General features: G+C 63.6%; 9 protein-coding genes across 9 annotated transcripts in view; 5 read left to right on the plus strand and 4 right to left on the minus strand.

Moving 5' to 3' along the window:
- OT_ostta15g02250 (Monooxygenase, FAD-binding) lies at nt 1-1122 on the plus strand (the record flags this gene model as incomplete). The annotated part of the gene is made up of 1 exon (XM_003083328.2): nt 1-1122. A coding segment is annotated over one exon (1122 nt), but the record flags the coding sequence as incomplete, so codon positions are not given.
- Nucleotides 1123-1159: 37 nt separating this feature from the next.
- Nucleotides 1160-3442, minus strand: OT_ostta15g02260 (unnamed product; the record flags this gene model as incomplete). Its single annotated transcript, XM_022982438.1, has 1 exon — nt 1160-3442. The coding sequence occupies one exon, from the start codon at nt 3440-3442 to the stop codon at nt 1160-1162; it is 2283 nt and encodes a 760-aa protein (XP_022841192.1).
- Nucleotides 3443-4385: 943 nt separating this feature from the next.
- Nucleotides 4386-4580, minus strand: OT_ostta15g02270 (unnamed product; the record flags this gene model as incomplete). The annotated part of the gene is made up of 1 exon (XM_003083330.2): nt 4386-4580. One exon carries the CDS (start codon nt 4578-4580, stop codon nt 4386-4388), a length of 195 nt encoding a protein of 64 aa, XP_003083378.2.
- An 82-nt stretch (nt 4581-4662) lies between these two features.
- Nucleotides 4663-5616, plus strand: OT_ostta15g02280 (FF domain; the record flags this gene model as incomplete). The annotated part of the gene is made up of 1 exon (XM_022982439.1): nt 4663-5616. The coding sequence occupies one exon, from the start codon at nt 4663-4665 to the stop codon at nt 5614-5616; it is 954 nt and encodes a 317-aa protein (XP_022841193.1).
- Nucleotides 5617-6355: 739 nt separating this feature from the next.
- Nucleotides 6356-7077, plus strand: OT_ostta15g02290 (Ribosomal protein L10/L12; the record flags this gene model as incomplete). The annotated part of the gene is made up of 3 exons (XM_022982440.1): nt 6356-6382; nt 6660-6720; nt 6842-7077. The coding sequence occupies 3 exons, from the start codon at nt 6356-6358 to the stop codon at nt 7075-7077; spliced, it is 324 nt and encodes a 107-aa protein (XP_022841194.1).
- Nucleotides 7078-7377: 300 nt separating this feature from the next.
- On the plus strand, nt 7378-8829 carry OT_ostta15g02300 (Vacuolar sorting protein 9; the record flags this gene model as incomplete). Its single annotated transcript, XM_003083332.1, has 1 exon — nt 7378-8829. The coding sequence occupies one exon, from the start codon at nt 7378-7380 to the stop codon at nt 8827-8829; it is 1452 nt and encodes a 483-aa protein (XP_003083380.1).
- A 203-nt stretch (nt 8830-9032) lies between these two features.
- On the minus strand, nt 9033-9878 carry OT_ostta15g02310 (Integral membrane protein TerC,riboswitch-linked; the record flags this gene model as incomplete). Its single annotated transcript, XM_022982441.1, has 1 exon — nt 9033-9878. The coding sequence occupies one exon, from the start codon at nt 9876-9878 to the stop codon at nt 9033-9035; it is 846 nt and encodes a 281-aa protein (XP_022841195.1).
- A 470-nt stretch (nt 9879-10348) lies between these two features.
- Nucleotides 10349-11404, minus strand: OT_ostta15g02320 (RNA methyltransferase TrmH family; the record flags this gene model as incomplete). Its single annotated transcript, XM_003083334.2, has 1 exon — nt 10349-11404. The coding sequence occupies one exon, from the start codon at nt 11402-11404 to the stop codon at nt 10349-10351; it is 1056 nt and encodes a 351-aa protein (XP_003083382.2).
- Nucleotides 11405-11945: 541 nt separating this feature from the next.
- Nucleotides 11946-11987, plus strand: part of OT_ostta15g02325 (K Homology domain, type 1) — a gene marked incomplete at both ends in the record, with an annotated part of 1146 nt that continues 1104 nt past the window's right edge. The window contains one exon of the mRNA XM_003083335.2: nt 11946-11987. This exon is cut by the window's right edge and continues 1104 nt beyond it. Coding sequence (XP_003083383.2) covers nt 11946-11987 — 42 coding nt within the window.

Consider the following 11987-nt stretch of genomic DNA (forward strand, 5'->3'; position numbering starts at 1 on the left):
GGCGGCGATGTGGACGGGGAGGGGGGTGGGACGGTGGCGCGCGGCGGTGGGAACTTGCGCGTGCCGAGGAGCGCGTTGCGAGAGATTTTTTTAGAGATGCTTCCACCGGCGACGGTGCGATGGGGGGCCAAGGTGTCGGATTACGTCGAGGGCGAAGATGGGGTCACGGTGACGCTGGAGAGCGGGGAGACGGTGGAGGGGACGATTTTGGTCATCGCCGACGGCGCGCGGAGCAGCACGAGACGGGCGCCGGGAGCGGGTGACGACGTGAAATCGGGCGAGTTGCGATACCTCGGCGTCGCCCTCGTCACCGGTTTCACCGATTTGGACGATTATCTTCTCAAAGGACGCGGGTTTTACACGGTGGACGGGCGATCGAGAATGTTCACGATGCCCTTCCAAGCGGCGAACGAGGAGGCGGGAACGCCGCCGCGGAGCATGTGGCAGTTGAGCGTGCGCGTGAGCGAAGACGAGGCGAAAGAGCTCGCCGACGCTTCGAACGATCGCATTCGCGAGTTCGTGTTGAAGCACACGAGAGGTTGGCACGATCCCATCTCCGCGATGTTCGACTGCACCGACTGGAACGACGCGTGGGCGGGACCGCTGTACGACAGAGAGGAGCCGCCGACGAGCAAGTCCGCGGCGACGGAGAAGCCCCATCTCGCGCTGCGTAGCGCGAAATCCAGAGTGATTTGTATCGGCGACGCGGCGCACCCGATGTCGCCATTCAAAGGCCAGGGCGCGAATACCGCGCTCTTCGACGCTTGGGCGCTGTCCAAGTGGTTACAAAAGGCGCCGCCGCAAACCGCGCTGGCGTGTTTTCACCGCGAGATGGTCGCTCGAGCCTTTGTCAAGGTTCGCGCGAGTCGAGAGGCGTGTGAGTACTTCCACAACCCGAATATTTTGAGCGAGCGCGTCCCGGAGTTTGCGGGCGTCGACCCGATGAAAATCACCGTCGTCCTGGACGCGCTCGCCGAGCGCGGCGTCACGGCGTCCATGCGCGCCGATATCGAGCCCGCCGTGAAAGAGATAATCGACGAACTCGATGCCGCGGAGTTAGTGAGACCGTACGCGGCGAAGAAAATCATGCAGCGTGGCAAGGAAGGAGGAGTGGAGGTGTAGACACGCCGCCGCGGTGAGTACTTGAAGTTGTTTTACATTACGAGTTGTCTTGTGCTCTGATTCGGCGCTTGAGTTGTTCTAATCGCTCTTCTTCCTCTTGTCTTTCTCTCTCGTTCTCGACTTCGACGAGTCTACGAATGCGAGCAAGTTCGTCGCTAATCTCGTCATCCTGCGATTTCGCCACCCAGTTTTCCATGAGATTGTGCGCGCGGTCTCGGCGCTCACCCGAATCGCTTCCCGGTGTTGCCGCGCCAGACTTCTTCACTTCGTCAACCTCCAGTTTCGACTCCGTCACGACGTCGAGCATCGTCGCCGTCTTCTTCTGCGTTGTCTCTACCTGCTCGACGACATCGTCGACGCTTCGAGAGCGTTTCCTATCGATGTTTAGAGACGCCGCGTTCGCGCCCTCGTCATCGATGATCAACGTTGAGTCTTCATCGCCGAGTTTCTCGGTCCGATCTAGATGATGCAACCTAGCCGTCTCAACAACGTCCACGCCCCCTACGCGAAGCTTTGCGAGCTCGCTCACGAGCGTGTCGCGCTCGCCGACTAATTCGCGAACCATGACGCGCAGGTAGTAAGCGTACCCGCACACGAAGTAAAACACCATCGCGGTCTTGGAGAAGAACCACGCCAGAGCAGGGAAGACGTCCACGATGAGACGGATGAACGAGCGTGTAGTGTAATACGTCGGCTCGTACGGCGCCTTACCCACCGATCTTCTGCATTCATTGGCGACCTCGACGGTTTTCGTCAGCGCGCGCTGCGCCGAGGTGAGTTGCGCCTGCGTCTTTGTGAGCTCATCCGTCTTGGACGTCAACTCGCGCTCAGCAGTTTCGGCCCTTGACTCCGCCGCGTCCTTCATGGCCTGAATCTTCAACGCTCGGGCTGATGTACTCTCGCAATACGCAGCGCGCGTCTGTGCCTTTTGTAGAGACTCTTGCAAAATTGCCGTCTTCATGGCGCCCTCTCCGAGCCTTTTGAAGCGGTCCTCGGCTAGTTTTTGCGCGCTCCGGGCGGCGGCAACGTCAGCTTGATATTGCGATAACTGAGCTTCGAGGTCAGCCACCTTGTGCATGGAATCAGAAACCTTGGCCTGCGCTGAGGCAATGGCGGCGTTTTGACTTGCGTCTGGAACGCCGCCGCCGAATGTTCGACACGCCTCCAACTCTCGTCGCTGCATCGCCGACGCACGCGCGAGTAGCGTGACATTTTTCTGTGCCTCGGACAAGTGCTTGCGAACCATTTGCGTCGCCACGCTACCTTCCATCGGTGACATGACGGAGAAACCGGTGACAACGCTGGCGAGAGCGACGGCGCCGACTACGGCGAGCGCGGCGACGACGAGAATGAGAATCGAAAAGAAAGAAGAGTGTGACGAAGAGTTTGACGTCGACGAGACGTTATCGGCTGACGCAGCACTCGTCGTGATTTCTTTCTCTGTCGTCGTCATCGTCGCCACGTCTCGTAAAGCCTTCTTCGTGACGGTTTTCTTTTTGATGACTGGCACGGGCACCTCCTCGGGCGTTGAACCATCCTCCGCGCGGCGAACGGTGACTTTTCGCCGCTGAATCTTTACGTGTTGTTTCGTCGTCGTTGTCGTCGATGTCGACGCTGGCTCTTCACTAGATTCTTCGTGAGTCGCAACCGTGTCGACGCGTTCCGCCTCGACGGATTCTTCCGCCGCTTGGGCCGCTAGTCGCTTGGCTTCGATTTCCTGAATCTCCTCGATGAATTCCTGAGGAACCGTGGGCATGGGTTTCGTCGACGCGTCCGCCTTGGTCCAAAGCCTTTGCTTCATGTCCGTGACGGAGATGCGCTGCCGCGGCGCTCGAGTGGGCGTCGGCGATAGCGCCGTCGCCGTCGCCGTCGACTGTTCGCTCGCCGATTTTTCCACCCTCGGCTTCTTCGGTCTGTCCTTCGCGCCCTCCATCGCGACGTCGCGCCACGCCCTCAGAAACCGCTTCGCCCTCCAGAGCAAATAATTCCGAATCACATCCCTCCTCGCGTTTCTCTGCTCGCGCACCGTCGTCTTCCACGCCCACAGCGTCCGACCCATCGCGGCGCTTTTCAATTTCTCCGCGCACCGTTCGCCCAACATCTCTCGCCGCTTATTCTGAAACTTCGTCGCCCGACTCCACGCCACGAGCGCCCGAGCCGTGAGTCGCTTCGTTCGATCGTCGTACAACTCGATCGCGCGCGCGTCGATCGCGCGGCGTCGCGCCGTCACCCGGACCCACCCGCTCCACGCCAGGCGCGCGACGGTCGCCGCCGCGAACCCCTCGCGCGCGGCGTCCACGCGCGCGTCCGCCCCTCCCATCGTTCACCACCAGCCGTCCACGGACGTTCGCGTCGCTTTCGAGCCGTCGCGCGCGTCGTCGTCGTCGACGCGTCGCCGATCACGGTCGCGCGCGGTGAATGAATGAATTCGATCCGTCGGTCGCGATCGATTCGTTCCCCCGCCGTGCGACGCCCGCGCGTCGCGATCGATGCCGCGACCGACCCCCCGGACCGGGACGCGCGGTCGGACGACGACGACGTCGCGCGCGCGCGCTGTCACGCGCGCGTTGGACGCGTCGACGCGACGATCGCCGCGCGAAGGTGTTGCGACGCGCGCGTGCGGGGTGACACACATATAAATATGTTCTCGGACACACGGTACGTATAGAATGAGGATTCGACGTATATACGTCACACATTGAGCGATGGCACGACGTCGACGGCAACGCGCGCGCGACGACGGTCGCGTACGCGCGCGAGGGTCGGGCGAACGCGCGCGAAAACGATCGCGGGCGCGTCCCGCGTCGTCGCCCACCGGCGCGTCGTCGCCCGCCGCGTCGACGGACCGCGAGGGCGCCTCGTCTCGCACGAAGTCGGAGATTTGACTCGTTGAGCACATCACGAAGCACATCACTTCAGTCAAAAAAAATGCTCGCTACGCGGTTCGAACGCGTGACCTTACCCTCTTCCGTCGTCGCCGTGGCGCGAGGTTCGTCGTCGGTCGACCGACGACATTCGTGTACGAAGGGCACGCTACTACCAACTGAGCTAAGCAAGCTTACAGTACGACATCGGTAAATTTTCGCCCACCGACCAGCCACGTCGTGGTGTCGCAAAACTTACGGGTACATGCGCGCCGCGTCCACGCCCGCGCGCGATCGCCCGCGCGCGATGGTCCGCGTCCGTCGACGCCGCGCGCGATCGTTCTCGTCACGCGACGGCCGTCCCACCGCCCCCGCGCGCGCCCGCGCCCGGAGACGCGCTCACGCGCGCCCTGGACGGAGCGCGGCGACGACGTCCGCGGCGGATGGTGGATTCCGCGCGCGCGTCGACGCGCGCGCGAACGCGTCTCTGGGGACGACGAGCGGGAGCGCCATCCCGAGGGCGCCGAGGAAGAGGCTCCACATCACCACCGGCTCGCGGTGCATCGCGACGTGGAACCACGACGGCGGGGGCATCGGAGATGGTTGACGCGCGCGTCGAGGTCTGCGGCGCGACACTCGTCGCCGCGCGAGGGGGGCGACGATGGACGCGCGCGCGATGTCGAGGGCGAGCGATGACGTGTGCGTGGACCCGGACGCGTACGTGAGCTCGGACGAGGACGGGACGTCGGCGAGGACGCGGGGGGCGTGGACGCGGGACGCGCGGCGCGTCGCGGGCGAAGACGTCGACGCGCGACGGGGGACGATCGCGCGCTTCGAGGCGCTGTTGGAGGAGACGTTCCCGAACGGGGCGATCGCGAGCGTGCGGTGGGATCGGGTGGTGATGAAGACGCAGCGAGACGCGCGGTTCGGGATGGTGGGGACGCACGCCGAGCGGCGGGCGGCGTTCGAGGCGTACGCGAGACGACGACGGGACGACATGGCGAACGCGCGGGCGCCGAACGCGCGCGTGAAGCGAAGGAGGGACCCGGAGGCGGAGGCGCGGGCGTTGCGAGCGCGCGAGGCGGAGGCGATGCGATCGACGCGCGAGGCGGAGCGAGTTTCCGCGCGACGCAAGGATGCGCTCTTCGCGGACGCCGCGGACGCGGCGTTCTCCGCCATGTGCGCCGAACGCGTGAAGACGTACACGAGATCGTACGAAGAATCGTTCGATCGAGATCTCGCGGGTGATCCCTTGGGACGAGACGACGTGAGTAAGCTCAGAGGGGGAGAGTCGCGCGCGCGCGAGCTGTACGCCGAACACGTCGCGCGCGTCGAGCGCACGCTCAAGACGGAATTCGAGAAGCTCGCGAGGAAGATGATCGATATAAAAGTCGTCGAGGCAGTGAGCGATGACTCCGCTCTAACCGAGGCCCAGGATGATGGACACGCGACGATCGACTCGGTGTTCGACGGGGCGATTTCGTACCGCCGCGCCGCCGAGGAAGATTTCGAGCTCATAGATCACGTGCTCTTCGCCTTTGTCTCCGACGAGGATAAGGTTAAGATATGGAACGCGTGTTCGGTCGAAATCTTGAAGAGACACGGCGTGAAGATCAAGTCGGGGGAGTGATAGCGTAGCCTTAGCGTCGTACCGGCGGAGAGAAGACGACGGAAAACAATCTTTTCGAAACTCGAGGCGTTGATAAACACCCTTTCAGCGTCGCGAACGACGCGCATCCGATGGATGCACGACACTCTTCGTCGACGCCTCACACCCCTGCGAGCGAGAAAACACCGAGAGTTCGAACGAGTCGACCTCTGGGGGGGGCGTCAGCGCTCTGAGTAAACCCCGTTGAGTTACCGCGTTGCATCCGCGGTGGACACATGACTGTGCCGCGGCGAGGTGCTCGGCGGGAATTCGTCGATCGTAAATCAACGCTCCGCGTCCGAGGTCCTGGTCGTCAAGACTCGGCACTCTCTGCCTCAGCGCCCGGGGATTTTCGCCCGGTGTTCCATTTTTTAACATTCGTCGCCGCCGCGCGCGCGGACCCTTTCTTTCGCGAGTCTCGCTCGATGCGCGCGTCGCGCGTCGTGAACGTCGGCGTCACCGAAGGTGTCCCTTTGCGCGCGCCCGTACCTCGTTCGATCTCTCATTCGCCCGCGTCGTCGTCGTCTGTCGCGCGCGCCGCGGATCGAACACGTTCTCATTGGGGTGTCGTTAGGGTTTAACCTCGACACCCAAAACCGCGCCCGCGCGCGATCGATCCGCCTCTAGTGTGCGCGCACGCCTGCCCTTTCACAGCTAAGGAGATCTCTCGCGAGTTCTCAGCTACGAGCGAAACACACTTCAAGCACTTTACGTCGTACCGATGAAATACGTCGCCGCCTACCTGTTGGTGCGTGTCCGAGACGACGACGATGGACGGTGACGGGCGACGCCGAGGCATCGCGGCGGCCGTGTGCGGAGGACGCACGGCGCGTCGCGGTCGACGCTCGGGTGGTGGAGACGGCGACGGACGTGAATGATTTTACCGCGCGTCCGCGGAGGGTGATTCGCACGCGAACGACGTCGGCGCGCGCGCGCGCGGGCGTGAAGGATGGCGCTCGTGGGCGAGACCTAGGGCTTTCGGGCGATCGCGAAGACTGACGCTCGCGTGTGTTTTGCGATCGCAGGCGCAACTCGCCGGAAAGGAATCTCCGTCCGAGGCTGATGTCAAGTCCATCCTCGCCGGTGGTACGTTGATCGACGTTCGCGCGCGCGTCGCGGAGGGATTACGAATGTTTCGTCGACGCGCGCGCGCGAGGACTCGAACGCCAGACTGACCGAACGCCCGTCTCGTCTTCTCCACACGCAGCCGCCGCCGAAGTCGATGACTCCAAGCTTTCTGCGTTCTTCAAGGAGATTGAGGGCAAGGACGTCGCGGCTTTGATCGAGGAGGGTAACAAGAAGCTCGCCTCCGTCCCGGCCGCCGGAGCGGCTCCGGCCGGCGGCGCCGCCGCCGCCGGCGGCGACGCCGCCGGTGGTGCCGCCGCTGCGGCCCCGGAAGAAGAAGAGGAAGAAGCCGAAATGGACTTCGATCTCTTCGATTAATCGATTCACGATCGGAAAGATGGTTTTCACTTAGTACTAGGTGTCGAGCGTCGAATTGGCGAGACTTGGGAGAAGCCCGCATCGAACGAGACGGCGAACGCTTCGACGTTCGTCGTCGACTCCTTGTAACGCTTCGGGTCTCACGTGATCACGTTACACCTTAACCGTCGTAAACCGCGCGCGTTCCTCCGCCTCAGCCTTGAACCGACGACGTCGAGCCGCGCCGAGACCCCGCGAACGCTTCGTCTCGTCCCGCGCGCCTAACCGCTCGAACGACACAATCCGCCGGTCCGCGACGCGATGTCCGTGACGTCGTCCGCCCCCCCGCCCCCCCTGACGTTCCAAACCTTCCTGGAGAAGATGCGTCAACCGAGCGCGGGCTCGCTCGTGCGCGAGGTCAAGCGTTTCATCGCCGAGCTCGACGCTCGCGGTGGAGACGCGAGTGCGAACGAACGCGTCGAAGATCTCCCTCGCGACGCGTCCTCGCTCGGCCGCGAGGTACGGGCGTTCCTGAAGAAGACGGAAGCGGCGTTCGAGCGGCACCCGGCGTGGGCGAACGCGTCCGCGGCGGAACTGGAGGCGAGTGGGGAGGGATTGGAGAAGTACGTCATGACCAAGGCGCACGGACGCGTCTTCGGACGGGGACGGAGAGACGAAGAGAGAGACGTGGCGCTGAGACGAAGGATAGCGGCGCTCAGAGAACTGATTGAAGCGAAGAATTTGGACGTCGCGGAGAGCTCGCACGCGAGGGCGTCCTGGGCGCTCGCGGAGAGTGAGCTCGGAAAGATGAATCAATTCAAGGCGCCGAGAGATAAATTGGTGTGCGTTTTGAACACGTGTCGAATCATCAACAACACGCTCACGTCGAGGCAAGGAGGGGACGGTGGGGCGGATGAGTTCTTGCCCGTGCTCGTGTACGTCACGCTGCGGGCGAATCCGGAGAATTTGGAGAGTAATTTGAAGTACATTCAGAGGTTTCGAGGCGAGTCGCGTCTGGTGAGCGAGGCGGCGTACTTCTTCACCAATCTCGTGAGCGCGGTGGCGTTCTTGTCCAGGGCGCAGGCGAGCGATTTCACGGATGTGAACGAGAACGCGTTCAACGCCGCGTTGTCCGAGGCTGGAGTCCTGGAGCCGATTGACATGGACGACGACGACGAGGAAGAAGAAACGGACGAGGCGGACGACGCGTCGACGAGCCCGCCGCCGCCCGCTACGAACGGGTCGGCGACGATGGGAACCCCAAAACCGACGACACCGACGACGCCGATCTCTTTGGAAGAGATGACTTCTGCGCTGAGTGCGTTATCGGAGCAAAGACGGGACGAGCGCTCGCCTTTGGAGTTTGACGCGTCGGCGCCGGCGCCGGCGACGCCGGAATCGGTGGCGCAGAGCAAGAGCACCGTCTTGCCTGTTGAGTTGCACACGCCGATCATTGATGATGAGCTCGAATCGTTCACCGCGGGTGTTTCCTCCAGAGGCGTGGCTGATGCTACAAAATCCGCCGCGCCCGCGTACATTCCTTGGCGCACGACGGAGGACGTCGAGGCCGAGGGCGCGACCGCGCTCACCGCGCTGGACGTCGCGGGCGAGCTCGCGCTTTCTGACTATAAGTTCCTCTACGCCAAGGTGGACGACTTGACCGTGGGTGACGTCTCGAGATTGCTCAACGATTACAAAGGATTGGCGCTGCAGTACGAGAGTCTCAGTCGAGGCGTGGCGAAAGTCCTCGCGAGTCTCCATCGAGCGCCGTGAGGTGAGTAGCATTATTAGGGTGACAGTGCTCATGCGTCGTGGGAAAATTTATGCGGAATTTCACCGCGAAGAATGTGATGGTTATCACCCGTTTGTGTACGGTGGGTCGACTTAGTAGACGAGATAGCGAAGAACGTTGTATAATCAGTCACAAACAATTGATGAATCGAGCTAAATCTCTGATCATCACGGCGCAATATTACTTACGCTTCGTCTTTCGAGTCGTCTGGCAAATACAAGCTCGCGGCCACGCCGCCGCTGAGCAGGGTGACGACCACGGCCAAGGAGAGCTCCGTGGGTATCTCCACGCCAGTGTACTCGACGACCATCTTAGATCCGATGAATCCGAGCACGAGCGCCACCGCGGTCTGTAAATACTTGAGCTCACCCACCGCGGTGGAGATCAAGGTGTAGAGTTGGCGGAGCGATAAGATGGCAAACAGATTGGACGTGTACACGATGAACGGATCCTTCGTGACCCCAAACACGGCGGGAATGGAGTCCACCGCGAACACAACGTCGCTGATCTCGACCACGGCGAGGACGAGAAGGAGAGGCGTCGCCATTTTCACCCCGTTTTGCACGGTGAAGAAGTTGTCGCCGTCGTAGTCGTCGCTCACGTCAAACAGTTTGGAGCAAAACTTCACGACCGCGTTGTCCGCCATGTCCTCCTCCTCATCGCTGTCACCTTGACTAATCAGTTTGTACGAGCTGAAGATCAAAATACCCGCGAAAACGAGGAGAATCGGTTTGAAGTTTTCAATGAGCTCCACCCCCGCGACGATCATGACGGCTCGCATGATGAGCGCGCCGAAGATCCCATAATTCAGCACAACCTTTTGCCTCGCCGGCGGCACCTGAAAGTACTCGAATAACAAGACGAACACAAACAGATTATCCACGCTCAGGCTCTGTTCGAGGAGGTACCCCGCGAAGTACTCGGACGCCGCGTCCGACCCGCTCGTCGCCCCGATCGCCGCCCCGAACGCGCACGACATCCCCAGACACGCCGCCACGATCCCCAAATCCCTCGACTTATTACTCTCCATCTCTTCAATCGCATCCGCGTCCTCGCTCGCCGCGCTTCGCATCGTCGCCGCGCGTCCGCCTCCGCCGTCGCCCGCGTCCCGCGATCCCCCTCCGCGCCCGCGCCTCGGCGTCGTCCATCCCACCGCCGTTCGCTCCACTCTCGCCCGCGTCACCGTCGCGCGACGTCGTCGCCCATCTCCACGCGCGTCCGTGAGCGCTCGGCGCGCGTTCGCGGTGCGCGCGCGCGCGATCGCGATCGTTCGCATCGATCGCGTGGAATGTGATTGATGTGATCGACCTTCGTCGACGCGCGCCTCGTTCGCGCGCTCGCCGTCGCCCGCGTCCCGGTCGCGCGTCGACGGATGACGGTGCCGATCGACGCCCGCGAGGGCGCGCGCGCGGAGACGTGGGGGACGCGCGCGCGCGTGGGTGGGTGGATAAAACACCCGATGTCAGGGTCTGGAGGGAGACGCGCGACGCGGCGGACATGTTACACGGTTCTGGACGCTAAGAGGGCGTGGATGAGAATGCCGGCGGCGACGGAGACGTTTAAGGAGTCGACGCCGTCGGTGGCGGAGACGCCGCGAGGGATGGAGACGAGACGGTTGCACGCGCGGCGAACGTTTGTGCGAATGCCGACGCCTTCGTTGCCGACGACGAGAACGGTGGGCGCGGCGACCTCAAAGGCGTGAATGTTTTCGGCGCGCGGATCGGCGGCGGCGCCGACGACGTCCCAGCCGTCGTCGCGCGCTCTGGCGAGGAATCGGTGCATGACGCCCGTGCGGTGGACGACTTGCGCCTCCATCGCGCCCGCGCTCGCCTTGCTCACGGTGGCGTTGAACGGGGCGCTATTCTTAGTGCAGACGACGATACCGTCCACGCCCAAGAAGTGCGCGCTTCGAAGCATCGCACCGAGGTTCTGCGGATCCACCACCTCGTCCAAAGCGAGCCACACCGGGGGCGAACCGACGCCGTTCCATCTCGGCAACTCCTCGACGGTTGGAATCTCCAGCGCCTCGGCGTCGAGCAACACCCCTTGATGCGGCTTATTATCGCACGCCATGTTCAAATCATGTTTACTCGCACTCTTCACCTCAACCTTCAACTCTTTCGCCAACCGCAAGATCTCCGACGTTCCGTGTCCGCCTCCGCCCTCGCCCGTCTGCACGTACAGCGCGAAGAGCGTCCGTCGATTCTGCCGCAACGCCTCCAACACCGGATTCGTCCCGTACACCATCTCCCCGATCAACCCCTCCGCGATCGTCGGTCCATCCCCTCGCTCTCGCCGGATCGCCCGTCGATCGTACCGCGTCGCCGTCCCTCGCCTGCGCGCGTCCTCCGCGACTTCGCGCGCGCGTCGTCCCTCCCATCCCGTTCGCCCCGTCCGTTCGCTCGTCGACGTCGCGCGCGCGTCCGCACGCGGTGCATCATCACGCACGTCGTCGTCCGACATGCGCCAGGACGCGCGCGCGCGCGCGTGCGGGCGTCCACGCGCGTGCGGCCGTCGCATCGAACGCGCGTCCGCGACGACGCGCGCGATCGCCATCGCGCTCGGCGTCGCCCCGCCGCGCGCGATCGCTCGCATCGCGCGCGCGATGGACGCGATGTAAATTCTTTGACGTCCTCGAAGGGCGTCGTCCGCGCGCGCGCGGTCGCGGGCGTCGGTGCGGTCGGATGTGCGCGTCGAGCGATGGCGGCGGCGGGACGCGAGGCGGACGATCGACACATCTCGACGCCGCGGCGCGTCGATCGCGCGCGCGCATGTCGGGAAGGTGCGCGCGCGAACGAAGAGAATATCCACGCGCGCGATGGAGACGGATCGGATCGGGGCGAGTCGTCGCGGGCGACGCGGGGGGGGCGATCGCGATCGTTGACGCATCGCATCGACACCGCGATCGATCGCGTGTGCGATGGGTTTTGGCGCTCGCGCGGTGCGCGCGCGCGCGGGAGGGATGAGACTGACATCGTGGGCGTCGTTCGTCGCGCGCGTAGGGATACGGATCGATACGGACGAAGCGGGGGACCGGATCCGCGAGAGGCGCGGTTCGGCGGCGGCGGGTCGAGAGGCGACGCGCCGTACGGACGAAATGGACCGGCGGGACCGAGCGGGGTGGGCGCGCGGGGGGGGA

This window comes from Ostreococcus tauri (assembly GCF_000214015.3).
Source record: "Ostreococcus tauri WGS project CAID00000000 data, contig chromosome 15, whole genome shotgun sequence".
In the NCBI taxonomy this organism is placed as follows: Eukaryota; Viridiplantae; Chlorophyta; class Mamiellophyceae; order Mamiellales; family Bathycoccaceae; genus Ostreococcus; species Ostreococcus tauri.